The 18125-nt window shown below is 39.8% G+C and overlaps 3 protein-coding genes across 5 annotated transcripts; 2 read left to right on the forward strand and 1 right to left on the reverse strand.

Moving 5' to 3' along the window:
* The first annotated feature begins 953 nt into the window (after window positions 1-953).
* On the forward strand, window positions 954-1397 carry LOC139988078 (histone H4). Its single transcript, XM_072005046.1, has one exon. It carries the CDS (start codon window positions 1030-1032, stop codon window positions 1339-1341), a length of 312 nt encoding a protein of 103 aa, XP_071861147.1. The 5' UTR covers window positions 954-1029; the 3' UTR covers window positions 1342-1397.
* Window positions 1398-2130: 733 nt separating this feature from the next.
* On the forward strand, window positions 2131-4655 carry U4-u6-60k (U4-U6 small nuclear riboprotein factor 60K). Of its 2 annotated transcripts, none has more exons than XM_072006028.1 (5): window positions 2131-2234; window positions 2787-3344; window positions 3422-3799; window positions 3870-4083; window positions 4155-4655. In XM_072006028.1, the coding sequence occupies exons 2-5, from the start codon at window positions 2816-2818 to the stop codon at window positions 4612-4614; spliced, it is 1581 nt and encodes a 526-aa protein (XP_071862129.1). In that variant the 5' UTR covers window positions 2131-2234; window positions 2787-2815; the 3' UTR covers window positions 4615-4655. The 2 variants fall into 2 exon arrangements, with proteins under 2 accessions (XP_071862129.1, XP_071862128.1); XM_072006027.1 differs by lacking the exon at window positions 2131-2234 and adding an exon at window positions 2364-2707.
* A 915-nt stretch (window positions 4656-5570) lies between these two features.
* Window positions 5571-15496, reverse strand: P5cs (Delta[1]-pyrroline-5-carboxylate synthase). 2 transcript variants are annotated; one of them, XM_072006021.1, is made up of 6 exons: window positions 14666-15496; window positions 11343-11679; window positions 8665-9312; window positions 6852-7669; window positions 6488-6778; window positions 5571-6306 (listed from the first exon to the last, which is right to left on the reverse strand). In XM_072006021.1, exons 1-6 carry the CDS (start codon window positions 14762-14764, stop codon window positions 6139-6141), a joined length of 2361 nt encoding a protein of 786 aa, XP_071862122.1. In that variant the 5' UTR covers window positions 14765-15496; the 3' UTR covers window positions 5571-6138. The 2 variants fall into 2 exon arrangements, with proteins under 2 accessions (XP_071862122.1, XP_071862123.1); XM_072006022.1 differs by having other exon boundaries at window positions 11343-11646; window positions 14666-15487.
* Between the last annotated feature and the right edge of the window lie 2629 nt (window positions 15497-18125).

An 18125-nucleotide genomic window follows, 5' to 3' on the forward strand; every position in this document is an offset into this window, starting at 1 on the left:
TCGAGACAAAAATTTTACCAGGGTTAGGATAGAAGTAAAGGATGATTTTTTTAGGAAAGAGTAAAAGTAACCGGACAAAAACCGGATTTTGCATATAAAGGACGTGGAGCAGATGTTTGACGCAGATGTTCTGTTCTCTGTAGGGGACCGAAGTAGGGGATTTCATAAAAAATAAAAATGAATCGTAAAATATATTTGATTTGAACTACCTAAATTTCGATTTTTAAACAGAACATTGATTTTTCCGCTGCGTAATCTGCGTGCTAGTGTTCTTTTACCGAAATATTTTACCGATGATCATAGCCGTGCGGTGAACAGTCCCTCAGAAATCTCTTAATCATCAGTAAGTTAACTAATGATCCGGGAAACCTATGGGTCTTTTTCCAGTCATTATGATGTGCCTATTGGGTTTATTTCCACTGGTATCATTGCTCAGCACTTCAGCGAGTTGAATCATAAAAAAAGTTACTGGCTTTGACACTGTCCCGGAAAACTTCTTGACACATGTTTCTCATTAGATGATATATGTTTATTATATTTACCGAGCCTCTCTAAGGAGGATGTATTTTTCAACCAGTTGGGATGCCACGACAATCATTCCGATCCCGAAGCCAGGTAAAGATAGGCTCCTTATTGGTAATTTACAGGCCTATCAATTACAGTCTTTTGTCTGACCTATTAGAACTATTTGAGGATAATGTTTGTAATCCTCATGGGTATTGTGAGTGCGTATTCTCTGATGTCTATCTCATTCTAGAGTTTCATAATTTTAGAGTGGTCACCTTACAACAAATCAATAAATTGAGGAGAAGTTTAATTCTAAAAAAATTCACATTCAATGTAATATATGCGGCTTTCGACCGAAGTAGCTCCCCCTTGTATGCGATGCTGTTACTAGAAGAAGGCTTTTGATTGGCCGAACGCGGACTGGCGGGGGAGTGCGCAACCGTAAGCATAAAAGCACGGTGCCAGGAGCATCAAACATCCACTCAGTGGTCGCTGTTTCTCTGATACTGTTCAAGTTTCGCAATGACTGGTCGCGGTAAGGGAGGAAAAGGATTGGGAAAAGGAGGAGCAAAGCGCCATAGAAAGGTTTTGCGTGATAACATCCAAGGTATCACCAAGCCAGCCATCCGTCGTCTTGCTCGTCGTGGCGGTGTGAAGCGTATTTCTGGATTGATTTACGAAGAAACGCGTGGTGTATTGAAGGTGTTCTTGGAAAACGTTATCCGAGACGCCGTAACTTACACTGAACACGCCAAGAGGAAAACCGTGACGGCTATGGACGTAGTTTACGCCTTGAAACGTCAAGGAAGAACTCTTTATGGTTTTGGTGGTTAATTTCTCTTACTGCAACACCTCGTCTACAAACAAACGGCCCTTTTCAGGGCCAACAATATTTTCAACGATGGAATTTTCTATTTCAAAGAACTTCCTAATAAGATGTGTAAATCGATAAAGTAATGGTGAAAGACACAGAACCCATCATATAAATCTATGTTTACACCAAGGTTTCACCAAGTCTTAGATGCTTATCAACCCTTCAGGGAGTTTGCTTTTTAGATATTAAATGCTTGTTTTTTTGTCTGAAGTTATACATAGAGCACAGTGAAAACGGTTGAATGAGGTTATAAAGTTGAATATTGTAGTTATTTCAAAAGACTAATCAGTATTTATAGAGAAATACGAATCTCGAATCATATTAAAATCCATGCAATGTCAATTCCGAATTGTGTCCTTTATAATACATTGAAAAAGGTTTTTGTAACATCTAGTTTAAAGACTATAGTAGGTTCTAGAACAATATAATTTTAGGAACCCTTTTAATAATACAATATAATTTACTATAGAATAGATATATTATATAATAAAATTTCATATATTAACTAATTTTATATATTTTATATACTAAACATTTATATATTTATAAATTAATGCCATCTCACAAATGTTCTTTATGAGATTCAAAGTGCATGTAAAATATGTGCAAAGAATGTAGTTTTGATTGGTTGTTTTTGATAGATTCTCTACAATCGTAAGTGTCACGTATACAAGTAAATACATAAATGTGTGTCGGTGAGCGATACGAGCGTTACTTCCCGCCGTTCCATCTTTTGTCCCGTGTTGTCCCAAGAGACATCCTTATATCTCCATTTATGTGTTCATTAGTTTGTGTCATTTAATACATATGTACTTTAATTTACGATCTCATTATACTACACAGAATTACTTAGGTAAGTATAAATATTTATAAATAAAGTATTCTTATAATTTTATATCCTACGCGTTCAACCAATCAGAATATTTGTCCTTAAATTTTAGGTTAGTTCAAAGATTCCCATTTATGTGTTATGTCCCGCTTATATTCCCATTATTCTCCATCAAGATTTTATATACATTTATGACTATTTGTGTATAAATTATATGTATAAATTTATAACTGACAATGTAAAATGAGATAGCTGCAGTCATTTGAATATCGATATCTCGATACAAGTCGATTTGAACGAAAAGAAATGTTATCGATTGTTGTTTTCTATCTTGGATATGTTAGTGTTTGAATTATTTGAAGTATACATGTTGCTTGCTTGACAGTTAATAGGTTCTAATAAGTTCTAGCTATTATTGCATTTATTTTGGTGTATAATTTCTGTTTAACCCACATAGAACATCATACCTTAGAAGCATAATTTCGTACACTTTCTATGTAATATAGATTATATTTAAATTATTTTACGAGGTTAAGAAACCATATAGTGTTATTAATTTTGTATTGTTTTCTACAGCTTCTGTCTATAATAAGTAATTGTCTAAAATGTCAGATGACGAGGATTTGGTTTATGTTAAGAAGCAAAAGACTGTTCATTATGGATCCCTCGAAGAAGCAGAGCGTGCTAGATTGGTTGCTGCGGCTGAATCTTCTGAAGAAGAAAAAAGTATCACAAATTTGGGAGATAATGCTAATAATGCTACAACTACTTTGGGAAACATTCATATATCAAATGAATATATGGAACTCGAAGATGAGATGTCTAAAGATAGACAAGCTCTCTTAGAAGAATTTGAACGTAGAAAGAAAGCTCGTCAAATCAACGTGTCCACTGATGATTCCGAAGTAAAGAAAAATTTGAGACAATTGGATGAGCCTATTTGTCTTTTTGGTGAAGGACCTGCAGATAGGAGAACAAGACTGAGGGAATTATTGGCCAATTTGGGTGAAGATGCAATTAAAAAGAAACACGAAGAGGAGGAGAAACCGTCCCATCCGATTGAGAGAGACACAGAAACAACATGGTATCACGAAGGGCCAGAGTCACTCCAAATAGCACGTTCTTGGATTGCTAGTGAGCCTAAAATATATTGTTTCTAGTCTTTTTGTCTTTTATTGTTTATCTGTGTGATATTTTTATTTATTCAATAGCGTATTCATTGCCCAGAGCAAAGGCGAGATTGGGTAAGGCAAGGCAGGATTTGGAGTTGCCTACAGCTACGCGTACAGCACGCCGTCAAGAGCTTCTGAAAAAGTTACAAGCTTTGACAATTTATTGTTCTCAAATTGGAGATACTAGGCCAATTTCTTTCTGTCAGTTCAGTCCAAATTCCAAATTGCTCGCTACAGCTTCATGGTCAGGCTTGTGTAAAATATGGTCTGTACCTGACTGTACTTTGTTAAGAACACTTAAAGGACACACTTGTAATGTTGGCTGCATTGTTTTTCATCCAAAAGCTACTATTACTGAAGAGGTGGTAGGAGAAAAATCTGGACAGACTTGTGTGTTAGCATCTTGCGCTTCGGATGGTATATTTATTGTACCAAAATTTTATGATATACATGGTAAATACTATTCTAACATTCACTATGTGTATAGGAACAGTAAAGTTGTGGAGTGGTGGATCTGGGGAGGAACCCTTAGCTGAAGTCGAAGGACACGAACCGCACAGAGTTTCAAGGCTAGCTTTTCATCCATCTGGTAGATTTCTTGGGACATGTTGCTATGATGCATCTTGGAGACTTTGGGATTTGGAACAGCAAGCAGAAGTCTTACATCAGGAAGGTCATGCCAGAGCTGTGCATTGTATTAGGTAACATACCTAAAATTGTATATGTTTTCAATGACAAAAAACAATGTGTTAAAAACAATGTTGGTCTATAGTTTTCAAGGTGATGGTAGTGTAAGCGCCACAGGCGGTCATGACTCTTTCGGTCGTGTGTGGGATCTTCGCACAGGACGGTGCATTATGTTTATGGAGGGTCATTTGAAATCTATCTTTGGTATCGATTTCTCCCCGAATGGATTTCACATAGCAACAGCGAGCGAAGATAATACTTCTAAGATATGGGATTTACGAAAGAGATCTTGCGTGTATACGATACCTGCGCACACAAATTTACTATCAGACGTGAAATACCAAAGGATAGAAGGACAATACCTAGTCACAGCATCGTACGACAATACTGCGAAAATATGGTCAAATAAGACCTGGCAACCACTTAAAACGTTACCAGGTCACGATGGTAAAGTTATGTCCGTCGATATTTCTCCCGATCATAAATTCATCGGGACTAGTTCGTACGATCGAACGTTCAAATTATGGGCTCCCGAAAACATGTAACAAGACTCGATAGAATAAAGAATAATTTAAAGACAAACGAATTCAGGAAGACTACTTTATCGGCGCATACAGGAAGACTTCATTTTTGCATTATAAGAGAAGTAATAAACATATATTTTTATTATTTGTTCCACAAGTAGTATCATATGATAATCACATTTAGAAAGTATTATTATAGTGGTCATTTAAATCAATATATTTCGTTTACGGCCCTCGCAGGTATTAAGTCATCATAAGGATTGATTGTTATGGAACTGTGTTCTAAAAGACAGTTATTCTTTGAAGCGTTGTCAACAAAGGCGAATTGTTCTTTTGTAATATTGCATTTTTACATTTTCCTAAAGTATAATCTTACAAAATATTTACTGCTGACAACAGAATACAAATTTATAGGTTCTTCAACTACTCGTAAAATTATTCTTGTAATTACTTAGATTGGACTTTGTACTTAGTTTGATGTGCGATTGTAGTTTTACGTCATTATCGATAAACACAATCATACGCAATTACTGAAAGATATTTCTCCTTATTTATGTCGAACGTTACATTCGAGAACGATTTTGTTTTACATGTTTTTATCGATTGAAATGTTTAAATTTCGGAAGTTGAGGAATTCTTAATTGGTGTCTTACGGTTATTAATGGTTGAGGTAACTTAAAACGAATAAATGCAAGTTTACCAGTTGATAGTCGGTCGAGGAGTTTCGAATACAACCGGACGACCTCACTTTCACAAACACCGAAGTAACTGAGGACAAGAGGGTCTCTCTTGAGTTTTTACTTTATTTAATAAGTTTCACGATAACTTTCCAGTGTAATCAAGTGGATGTTTCTTTTCCGATAAGAATTGATTATGTATTTCCTATCCTTTTTTGTACCTTTTAATTCTCTTATAATCAGAAGGAAGAGTTACGAGGTAATAAAATGTAGAATACAAATACAAATTGATTGACAATATTAGTTGTATGTGATACATTGCTTTTATTTGTCGCCAGGTATTAATAATCTTTGGTTCGTTGAGAAAAAGGACGAAAGCTATATTATGACGGACAGTAATATATTTTGTTACGGCAATAACTTTTGCGAATGATACTTGCTTCAAGACGAAACTAGACATTCGTCTAATAAATGCAGTACTTTATGACAACTATTCTATAAAGATTGCCGTGTTTCTATTCATTATTTTATTAAGTATTTTGACAGCGTTATAATTATGTTAAAATAACAATGATCTAACAATAATGATGCTTTTATCAAATAGGAAGATCTTCGTGGAAGACAGATACCATTATGACTTGCGGAACCTTCTACGTTTCCACTTTGTTAAATTTTTAACTATCTGTGAACATTTAGCGACGAGTGATTGAAGAGAGGAGAAAAAGATGTTAGTTGATGGCAATCTAAATTGTTTTGTGAATAAAAATATGCCGGTCCTCTGATCTTTCCCTGGCATTTCTCCTTGATGTAAAATCCTCCGTGTCGCAGAAGCGAAGATTCCGACATCTTCAGACTGTTCGGATTTAATTCATGCAGATTCGTTGATGGGTAAAGATTGATGCAACCAAACTTTGTCGCCACCCTCTGCAAAATCAGCAGCTGCGTGGCCATCACCATGTAACACCCACTTTGTGGTCAACAGCCCGTCCACTCCCACCGGGCCACGTGCATGAATTCGCGCGGTGGAAATACCGACCTTAAAATAGTAAGAAATTGATATTTTGTTGAAATTTCAAAGTTGAATTTTAAAGATTTCGAATCTTTTAAATGTTTGAATTATTAAATTTTTGTATATGCAAGCTTTGAAATTTTATAACTGTAAAATTTTTCCACGCGTAAATTTTTTAATTTCTGAAGTTTCAATGTCAACGGCTCACCTCGGCACCCAAGCCGAATCTGTACCCATCGGAGAACCGGGTACTGGCATTGTGGAAAACGCAGGCACTGTCGACTTCCCTTCCGAAGTGAGAGGCACTTTGGCTGTTCTCGGTAACGATGGTATCTGTGTGCCCGCTGCCGTATTTGTGAATATGATTTATAGCATCGTCGATGTCTGTCACGACCTCGATCGCGCATTCAAGGGCTCCATACTCGGTCTTCATGCTTTTCGCAGCTGGTGGCCCGAACGTCAGTTGCTCTCTCAGTCTCGGCCCGGAATTCACTTTCACCTAAAATGTCAAGTACTTAGGTAAATCCAATAACAACGATTCCTGTGTTCCAGTATCGCACTAATCTCCTTACTCCTTCCTTCTGTAGCATGTTGCATACATCCGTGAAGAAACTACTTTTCATGTGACTTTCATGAATAAGCAACGTCTCCATAGCGTTACAAGCGGCAGGGTAATCACATTTCGAGTCCCTAATAATCTTCATAGCTTTCATCAGATCCGCATCCTTGTCCACGTATACGTGGCATATACCTTCCGCGTGACCTAACACGGGGATATGCTTCGATTGTTCCTGAATGCTACGAACGAGGTCAGAGCTACCTCGAGGAATCACCAAGTCTATGTGCTTGCCCATCGACAGAAGATCACCAACGTCCTCTCTGGTTGAGATGAGGGATATCGCGTTTGCAGCGCCGACGGTACTCAGTGCCTCCTTTACCAGCTCCATTAAATACCGATTGCTGTTGGCTGCTTCCTTGCCTCCTTTCAGAAGAAGACCATTGGCGCTGGACATTGCCAATGCCGCCACCTGAGGTAGACTGTCGGGTCTCGATTCGAATATCACTAGCAATACACCGATGGGAACAGTGATTTGCTTCAGTTCGAGACCTTCGGCCAGTCTCGTCCTCCTGAGAACGCGGCCGACGTTCGTTAAGGAGTCGTTGGCAATTTGCCGCAAACCAGAGCTCAGAGACTTCAGTTTGGCAGGCGTCAAGGAAAGTCGGGAGAGCAAAGCTTTCGCCAAGCCACTCTTCTCCGCTGCCTCGAGGTCCTTCGCGTTAGCACTTAAAATTTCCCTTTGACGGGATTCCAGGAGATCAGCCAACGTGTTGATACAGCTTGCTCGTTCCGCTGGTTCAAGGGCTTGCAGAATTCGACTCCCGGCGCGAGCTGGAAATTGTTATTTTTGGGTTTGAGGAAGATTTTCTTCCATAAATTGCGGTTAATATTACAAATCCCACGTTGAGAATCTTTTAGATGCAATCGCGTCTTAAGTGGATCTGATTTATAGACGAAGTTTGGCGTCATCAAGTATTTGACGTAGTTCGGTAGTTTCTCCTTTTCAAATACCTCGATTCTCTGCACGTTTTGTTTTCCGAGATTTCTTTTTAAATGTCTTTTACATCCTTCGTAATTCCCTTTTTCCCTTAATTCAATATTGTAAAAGAAAAGAAAAGAAAGAAAGTACATAACTACGTCCGTTGAATGGATAAAATTGATTATTCTTGAAAGAAATACAAGGGTCGAACGCGTTGGCTATTCGCAATCGAACGGTCGAACCGCAAAGGATATATTAAATAAGTTTTAATGGAATCCGACGGTAAAAATTACCCCAACTAGTAACGAGGATAGAAGAGACTTTGCTCGGAAAAGCTCTCGAGTTAAAGGAATATTTAACTACTTTTCTTTTCACTTACTTTTTCAATGGCCGGCCATGTTAACTAAAAGTTGTTCGGTTTGAATATACTTCCCCGAATAATGTGATATTTTTCTATATCTTAGGGGAGTGCGGTACGTGTCGCGGATAATTGTACAATGGCCACGATACCAGCAGCCGTAAGCCGTTTCATTTCTACATTCGATAATCGATGACCTATATTGCTATAGTCGGTAGAACAAAATGACGCTACTAACCGATCTCTCCACGAAAAAACTATTGCGTGCATAAACGTAACGATCTTTCTTGAATTATTTTTCCTTGAGACAGACAAACACTTTTTCACGATCGATGCTTCGCCGATTAAGTATGTCAAAATTCCTTAAGCAAATTCGAAAGTAACATTTACGAGAGTTATCTAAGCTACCTAGACGACTACCTAGTTCCTTTTATTTCATAAAGCACTCGAAAGGCATAAAAGTTCGCTGGAAAGTAAAAAAGCTTTTACCTTCTTCGGCAACAACCTCTACAGGTGCGAAAGTTTCGGTCGTCTGTGTGAAGAATGTACCGATCTTTCTTCCGGACAGAATATTCTTTATAGCCTTCTCCTGAGTTCCGTTACAGATCACAACGGAGACACCTCGATCCAGAGCCCAAAGCGCTGCATTAACTTTCGCGTCCATGCCACCGGTACCGACCTTTGACTTTTGTCCAAACTTGATGGTGTCCCTAAGGTCCATGCTAAATGTATGCAGCATCTTAGCGCCATCATGCCACGGAGGCAGATTGTAAATGCCATCGACGTCGCTCATTAAGATTAATAAGTCTGCCTGAATTTCAGCGGCCAGCATAGCGGCCAAGGAATCGTTGTCTTTGATGGAAATACCTCTTCTTCCTCCACTACCGGCTACTTCTTCGTCAACATGCGGTGGAGGTGAGACAGCGTCGTTGGTATTGATTATGGGAACGATGTTCAAGCTAAGTAATTCGCTCAGGGTGCTGAACAAATTCTTACGAGTTTCCTCGTTGTAGAAATCCGGTTTGGTGACTAATACCTGGGCCAGTTTCACTCCATATTGGGCGAACATGGCGTCGTACAACGACATCAGGCCTGATTGTCCCACTGCGGCTGCTGCTCTAGGTTCCAAAGGGGTGCCTGCGCGAACGTTAGATCGAAATTACAATGTGCGGTTAGTAGATCGTGTGTGGTACAACAAACGGCACTGTTAGGCGAACGGTTTTTGCTCGTTCTCTTGTAGCTCTCTGGAGTCCGTCCAAAATCAGTTGACCGCTCATCCTCGCGTATCGATACATTACGATTCGATTGCAGCAATTTTTCTCTTTTTAGAAGTTGGTATGCGATACGATAAATTCTTTTTGACGAGTTGTTAATTGGTACGAAACGGTTAATTGATTTTGGGTGAACCGCGGTATTATTATGAATTTAGAAACGGGATAAAATAAGAGCGATATCTTGATAATTTACGATGCTTTTGCAATTATTTTTTAACGTGTTTTTCTTGCCAAAACGAATTAGAAATGCTAGAGAAGGTGGACAACCATTGAACACTCAAACGTTTCCGTAGAAGTAACAAGAAACAAGGCGGCGTTATTTTCCAAGCAATTTCTGTCTATCGCGTTCGATCGCTGCTTTCCTCAAAAGGAGGAATTACCGCGAATGTTTTCCCGAGCAAATAGAATCTCGAAGGTATTACCAGTAAAAGAATTGGGCGGTTCGCGGTTGTTAGTTTAACCTACATAGGAAGACCGGACATTGTCAAGTTGCCGAGGAGCCCCTGTATATCCGGAAGTACCTCGGGGATGTTCCGACGGGTCCCCATCGTCGATGGTCTACAATTCGTATTTGCTACGAAATTTACGATCCCCTGTATCGACCTCCTTCACACGGCAGTCACGTGAATGCTGACGAGAAAAGAAATATCTCTACTACACCGTTAATACAAGCAAATAACAAGCGGAATGTTTCCTCCTAATGTACATTGCAAACACGTCGTTCGTCCTCTAGAGGAAAGAAGGAAATAAGCTCGTTCTCGGGCAACGTAATTTATTTAGCATTTTATTCCTTTTGTTCGCAAAGTTCTTAACGTTCGTATGACAACCGTGCAATTTGCTTTAAATGTCCCTTGTATTCTTTTTGAATATTTGTTCTTATACGTGCGTGCGTCTGTACGATCCTTACCGGATTAATTGTCACAACTGTGCTCACGTGGAAAAGCATTCAGCAGTTCTTACCAAGCAAGGAGATTGTACGTTTTCACTCGAAGCAGAGAATTTACATTCAGGCAATTTAATCGTCATAACTCGTCGGTATTATTCGGTCGATCGATTCACCGTGTACGACTAAAACACGAGAGGGCATTATTATTCTCGCGTTTCGTGTGACTCACATCGGCGACTCGCGTAATTGAGATTAATTAATAAAGAACGAATTAAGCGCGGAGATGAGCTTAAAAATATGGTAACTTAAGCAAATCCGAATACATTTTTGCTATACTCGAGACTCATTAGCGCGCGAGATATAAAGGATTACGAATGGAGGAAAGTACAATCGCGGTGAACGTATACCCTCATTTGTAGTTGGTTGATAATATTCTCAGAAGAAAATTCACGTTGAAACGATCGGTCTCGGCTTGAATTACGGCCGGATATCCGATTTGTGGTATAATATTATCGTCGAACGGCATATATTGTCCTTTATTGTAACGAATCGTTCATGAAGTTTCTCCGTTTTGTGCAACTATACAGTGAATTAGAATGGTCGATGAATTCCACGATCGAACAAAAGTTAGTATCGATTTACTTCGTCTGAGAAACATCCAACGAGTCCATTACGTAGAAAAGCGTACTAAATTTACTATTGGGAAAAAAGCGCCTCTAACTTAAACTTCCGTTAGTATATATATATTAGTATATTATGTACAAAGAAAGATGGAAGATTGTCTCTCAATATGTGACCGTGTCTTTACTTTCACGCGCAACTCGATATTTTATTTCGCGGCAGATACGAACGCTTAAAGACAAACGCGTGCGAAAGAAAGATTCTTATCAAACTGTAAATATATTTTCCTCCGAAAAGAGATTTTTTTGTCATAAGCGTTCTTCCTTCGAGCATGATCGCGCGTTTATAAGTGCAAACGATCGACGTATCATTATGTAGAATTATACCTGAACGTTTTCTCATGTGTCCTCCAGGACTCAGCGTTTCCCTCATCGATAAGGACATCAACAGTTCTTGGGCGAGCTTCTGTTTGCCGAATGCAACCGCACCGCTGGTTACCATAATACATTCACGACCTCCGTTTTGACACTCGGCTACCTGTTCCACTATGGACGCTAAGCGACCCAGTGCCAGTCCGTGTTCATCCTCCCTCGTGATCACGGCGCTGCCCAATTTCACCACCAAACGTCTTGTATACGTCAGCTGGCTGCGTTCGTTGAACATCGTTGGTTTACGAGGTCCCTCTACCGCCTGCAACTCCGTGTGTAAGTCTACTCGATTTCCCTTACAATGTTGATTCATTTTTTTTGAATCTTTTTAACGATAAGATTTTGTTTACGTACGTTGTATCCGTTTCATTTGGTTACGTGTAACTCGTCAGACGAGATTTCAAGCAACAAGAACCAACGTTTTTTACGTATCGTTCTTTTTGAAACATACGATGTAATACGTGTATCTCAAGACGCGATATTCATCAAGGACAGTCATTAAAATCTAAAGCAGAGATCTGTCCATTTGCAAATGAAAAGCCTCGAACGATTTCTATACCTTTTCCCAGGTTCGTAGCTACGACGCGGCATCGAGTTAATTTGCATCTATACTTTACCTAATTCCTCGTTGCATGAAACGCGCTTCATTTTATTCTTTTTTACGCGTAACCAGATGAAATCTACGCAATTATATAAAAGATGCCGACGATCTTTCAATTTTTTCTTTAAGCTGTCCGCGTCATCCATAATCGCGTGTATTTAAAATCGTTCGAGTTCTTGGCTGTTATCTTTGTGTGCAACGCTTCGATCGAGAACGAAAAATTCTCGGCTACCAATTTCTATTCGATTGCCACTCGACACACTTCCACGCGTACACGCGTAACCTCTTCTTAGGCCGATTTCTATCTGTTACATAAAATTACAGTTCTGATTACTCGTGTACCACCGAATTAAACGTCGAAAGAATTTTTGCGCGTCTGCTCAGGGATTTTTTCGAATTACGATAGAAGATACGCAAATGCAAAAAATGCAAAGATTAAAACAAAGAAATGGGGCAATATGCGTAGGTAAATATGCAATTTGTTCTTTTTACATCTGTATACATTTATTCAGCCAGTCTGCCTTTCATTTTGAGATTTTATTTTCAGTCGGACATTTAAATTCTCTAAGATTATGCAAATTTTTCTTCTTTTCTTCAGTGACGCATTGTCGATTCCGGATTCGTTCCGACGCAGATTCCGTTGGTTTCGCAAGCCAGAGATTGCCGATTGTGCGTTATAAATCACATCGTGCTCTCTTATCTTCGCTTCCCAAGACGCAATTCATTTTCAACTATAATCAATTCGTAATTCCTTACGTCGAACGGGATCTATGATACTGCGTGATCTAATAAAATTACTACATTTTTTATTCGCTTCGTTTCAATATATTCAATAGAATCGTAATATGTAGGACTAAATACGATACTAAGGATTCTATCGATTAAAACAGTATCGTCTTAGTTTAAAACGTACATGCGCCCTAGACGTTGATCGGAATCGACGACTTCCAAACTAAACTAAAACTAAAACGATATTAATTGTTCTAGTCAATATACAATTCTTAAACGTTCATAAGGATCAATTACTTCACAAAGAGTGCCTATTCTCTGGGTCTCAGTCGTAAGACAGTTTATGATTCGAGCTCATTGTTGAAACTACCTCTCTACCCTAATTTACGACCCCTCGAGCGCTGGTAGTAAGGATTTTTCCTGAATAGAAAGCCGAACGACCGTACCACGTGCCCCAAGTTTTACGTTCTTTTAGAAATGTCATTGGATTTTGACGAATCGTCATCTTGCTCGACCTGTTGACTTAACGGTCCACTGAAAACATCGATTCTTATCGTGGGCGGCGATGGAATCGATCTTGTCTTTGAAATACAAAAGAATGTGCACGCCATCCGAATTATCGACGATCGTTTCCCATTACCAGGCTGTTTGTATCGTGGCTGTATCGTGATTCAGTGGCAATTGATAAAACGCGATTCTTATCGGCTACTAGATGTCGTAGAGGAGGAAAGATGGATAAGGATTCCCTTGGAAAGTCCATTTGAAATATCTTCTTGACTGTTTTGATGCGAAGTAAACACGCGGTACGGTTGATGGTTGGTCGTTTTTCGATAAATCGGTTCAATACGACGATCCATCGTTTCTAAAAACGTTTGCCGAAATTTCGATGAACAAGAGAACGTGAAAATATTCCACGATCGAACCGTATATTGGATACATAAGTCAGACAGGAAGAACGGGATGTTGGAACTCATACAACGAGCGCAAATGTGAACGATATTTATAATCCGGTGATTGCGTGGCGTGCATGTGTATACGGAGATATCATTCGTATTATGTATTCGTGATAACGTTGCCGTTACATTTATGGCACTATAGGCAATTAAACTGGCGATCTTTACAATCGAACAATGCATTTTGCGTTTAAAAGCTCGTTTAACAGGTCCGTTGCTATTTGCTGTCAAAAAATTATCGAAATGCGGTTTCCACGATATATACGACATTACGTAGCATCTAAACGCGTTATTTATGACTCTGTTTCGATTCTATACGCGGTAAATAATTTTCGTTATTATCTCGTCGCGAAAATTATTACCGAATGATATGACACAGTGGAAAGTTTTGATGCGAGGTGGTGATTTCTTAATAAGAAAATTACATATAAAATTAACGAATAACTTTTAAAGCTACCACTGGTTTTTGAAAATATTTGAACATTTACCAGTGAAAATGTAGCTTGTATTTTCAGACTTGTCTCAAAGTTTATCCATACAATAGCGGTAGTCGAGCCTCGTAATAATGCTAATGAAATTTCAAGTTTCGTATAACAAACACAATACGTATATTTCTAAAAGCTTTTCATAAGTTTTCGAAATATTTTCATCAGCTTGTGTACATCAATACATATATATTTTACTATCGTTCTGATTGCACGAGCGTTGCACGTGTCTCTTTCCCCTTTCCTACAACTTTTTTCAAGATTTCGAAAAAACAATTGCCGACGCGCACGCCAGGTAACTTCAGATTGGTTGTTTTATTAATTACACCGGCAGACGACACAAAAGCTTTCCTCGAGTGGCAACGTTCGATTAAAAACACGGACGGCCGAGCGCGTTAAAAATTGAATCGACGGCATAGAAGTTGGCCAATCGTTCTTCTGGTCGGTCCCGGCTCCGATCGATCGACTCGCCGCGAAGAAATGAAAGGTGAAAATAAGAAAAATTGCACGTACTGCTTGCTTGGGCACCCTCTGCCCCGAAGAGGACGAAGCCAATCTCCTTGGAATACATCCAAGTTTACTGGATCTCAATAGTAACAATCTCGCGTACATGGTTGCTTCTGCAACTTCTTCGCTCTTTTGCTCACGTTGTCACCAACGCGACACTATTACGATTTTTCTAATCCAACGAACGTCACCTGATCACCCGTGCACCCTTTTCTCGACCGAAGAAAGGAAGGTTACCGATATAAAGAGAGAGGAATAGAAAAGAAGCGTGGATTCGTATTAAATAACAATCGGAAGATCGTGTCTCGGAATAGGAAATCTGATAATCCGCGAAGGGAAAATCTTGCGAGCAGTTCTTTCAGCGAGTTTCGCTTCGGATAATTTTTATGGTAAAAGAAGAAGATGAGAAAAGGAAAGAAAGAAATCGACGGGAGAGGACTACACTCGAGCATAGACCTCGGTAGCGAGGTAGAGCGGTCGCCACGATGGTCAACGACACACTACTACTTGCCGCTGTTGGAAATCGCGGTAGAAAACGACGTCGTCGTTATCGCGAACGAAGATTAGAAGCTTATCTTCGTACAAAAATGTGACGCGATGAGCTGGTGGGAAATGGAGTTTCTTTCGCGGGGAACTTGACGTTTCAGACGATGATCGACGTCGTTGTATCTTGCTTCGGAAAACCTCGACTCAATGGTAGCTGGCAAAGGCCTCGAAAAGTCCGCCTGTTCGCGCACCCTTTGTCCAACCAATTCGTATATGTAAAACATGTAAGATGTGCAGCGATGGTAGCGCGAGTTGGCGAACTTTGACCTGGCAATCGAAGCAAACAGAATCGCTATCTAACTCGCGTTCGACTCATACTTTTCAGAGTCGCGTCTCGGCATCGTATGCGCGCGATAGATTCGTATACGATAAACGGACGCTCGTGGATCGCGGCACATATGTATACGCGTAAACGAGAAAGACCGATTGCGAGTTCGACGTTTGTTTTCGTAGCCGTGGTAGATAGCTTATTTGCATTTGCTATTCGATAGAAACTCGTAACTCGTGGAGGAGCACGTTATCAGCGTGGCGAGAGATCGCGTCCACTAGGGAATTACAGTTTCTTTTCGAGATGGATGATGCGTTTTTATCCGATGTGAAATATGAGTGGTTAAGGTTGGAAAAAGTATACGAGTACGGAATGGGTGGATATGAAAAGCTAGCGGCGCGACGCGGCGTGGCGTTAACTCCATCTGTCCCTTCGATCACGCTGGGTTATACGTCTTCGCGCGTATATACGCGTGTTACGTGAACGCGAGAGGAGACGAAACACGTTCGATAAGGAGATATTTTTCAAGTACTCTCGTCGCGGTATCGTCAGATAGTGGATGAAACGTCAAGCTGCTCGTTTTCAGGAAAAACGCGTACTAAAACGCGAACGAAAAATATCGCGCTGGCTGTTTGCCTTCTTTTATCTGCGCTGGATGGAAAATTCGCTGCTACATTCATCTCGATGACGGAGGAGAGATATCGGTTTTGATGGTGCAAGGAAAAACTATACGAGGCAACGTAATTATGAAAATCGTATCGGAAATGCGAGTCACGGTGGGTCGGTTTCGAGCGGAACAGCATGAAATATTCCGTAGCTGTTTACGCGAAGGTATACAGTTTCAGTCGGTTGTACAGCGCGTAATTAAAATTCGCGCGAACAGCTGGAACGTTAGCTCGAAGACAATCGTATTCGCCGAGTTTCTAACTGTTCGTAATCCAACGTGATCGCTACCGCGACATCGAACAGATCTGCAAGAGAAAGTGCACAAAGTAAACGGCTGATCCTACAGATTTTCCTAGAAAAAAAGAAAAAAAGAAAAAAAGGGGACAGATCCGTGAGATCGAAATTCATTTTATTTGTTCCGATACCTCTGTCCTCTTTTTGTTCTCGCAACCTGAGCTTCGGGTAAAACCCGAAGCTGATAGAAAAATGTTTCATGAGAAATAAAAGATTCATCAGAGCTCTCGAATTCCGTATATTTGCATGTCGTGGAATTTGAAACTTTTTGTTCGCGTAGCATTCGTTTATAGATTTCCAGCGAACGAGAAACGAAACGATGGTTTATCGATATTCGTCGCGAACTTCGAGGTTGCCATGGAATACGAAGATTTCCCTTGGAAAATAAGTTTCACCCAATGTCTGAGACACGATCGTACAATAGTGTTATTCGTTGGCAGCCGGGGCGCGGAATCCTTTCATGGAAAACGTGGCTCTGAAAGATTCTCGGGACGGCGATGAAGTGGGGTTGCGGGCTGGTGAAAAGGGGCGGCAATGGATGACGAGACACATCGTTGGATACCGTAGCTCGGCAAAGAATATATCTCCTTACAATTTGTCGATATATACATAGTTAAAGTTTATTTTCCACGCCACGATAAGAGATTTCGTGTACCTATATAGGTTTTCCATGGTTGCAAACAATTTCCGGTCCAACGATGTTTCAACGACGAAAGATATATATTTTCCACGCCATTTGATACGTTTCGATCACTGATATCTTCCACGTTTCCAACTCTTTAAAATACTTATTGCTTCCATCCGAATGCATGCTTTTAATATTAATACAACTCGAATTTAAAACGTCCGACATATTGAATATTCATCGCGTCATTCGAACGTTAATTCGATCGACATGATTCTTGTGTACATATATTAAAACAGAGAAATATCGTTATAGAGCCAATTTCCACAGTGATCCAGACAAATTTAATCTTCGATTTCCATCGATACCGAATCGTTTAATTTCGATAAAAATGTCAAAACTGAATGGAATTACGGAAATGCAAGGAGACGATAAATATGTATAGAGATTTGTGTTCTCACGTATAATGCTGCAACGACGCTATATCGCTATATGTGGTACGTTTTAACAGAACGTTCGGCTCGTGTTCTCTTTCGATTGTCGCTCGTAAGGATCGCCGGCAACCCTAAATCATGTCAGCGTGCAATGCCGATCGAATATTCGTAGCAACGGTGCGCGGCTGTTTATCATTCTCACTGTCAAATTCATTGTTCCCCGTGAAATACTTATCCGTCATTCCCGACTACCATTTGACTCGACGAATTGCTTATATTTGACAAGATCCTCGCGTGCCTGTCTTCGATAGAGAGAATCGATCAATGAAAAACGAATTTAATTAACCGAGAGATTAGTTAATTAGTTAACAGAGACGTTAATTAGTCCGTTTGATAATCCAACGATAAGTTAAGTATTTCCGTAAACAGTTTGACACGCACGTCGCTCGTGATTGTATTTGCCGATACGAATAATTGATATCGGTTTGCCAGCATTTACGTTCTCTCTCGGATGTTCAATGGAGATGGAAAAATGATTTACACAGCAGAATTCTACGATTTTCGCTGAAAGATAGCTTGTCAAAGATAGTTTTTATCTTGCCGGAGAAGATCAAAGTTTAATATAGAGCAGAT

Source organism: Bombus fervidus, chromosome 6, assembly GCF_041682495.2.
Source record: "Bombus fervidus isolate BK054 chromosome 6, iyBomFerv1, whole genome shotgun sequence".
Taxonomy (NCBI): domain Eukaryota; kingdom Metazoa; phylum Arthropoda; class Insecta; order Hymenoptera; family Apidae; genus Bombus; species Bombus fervidus.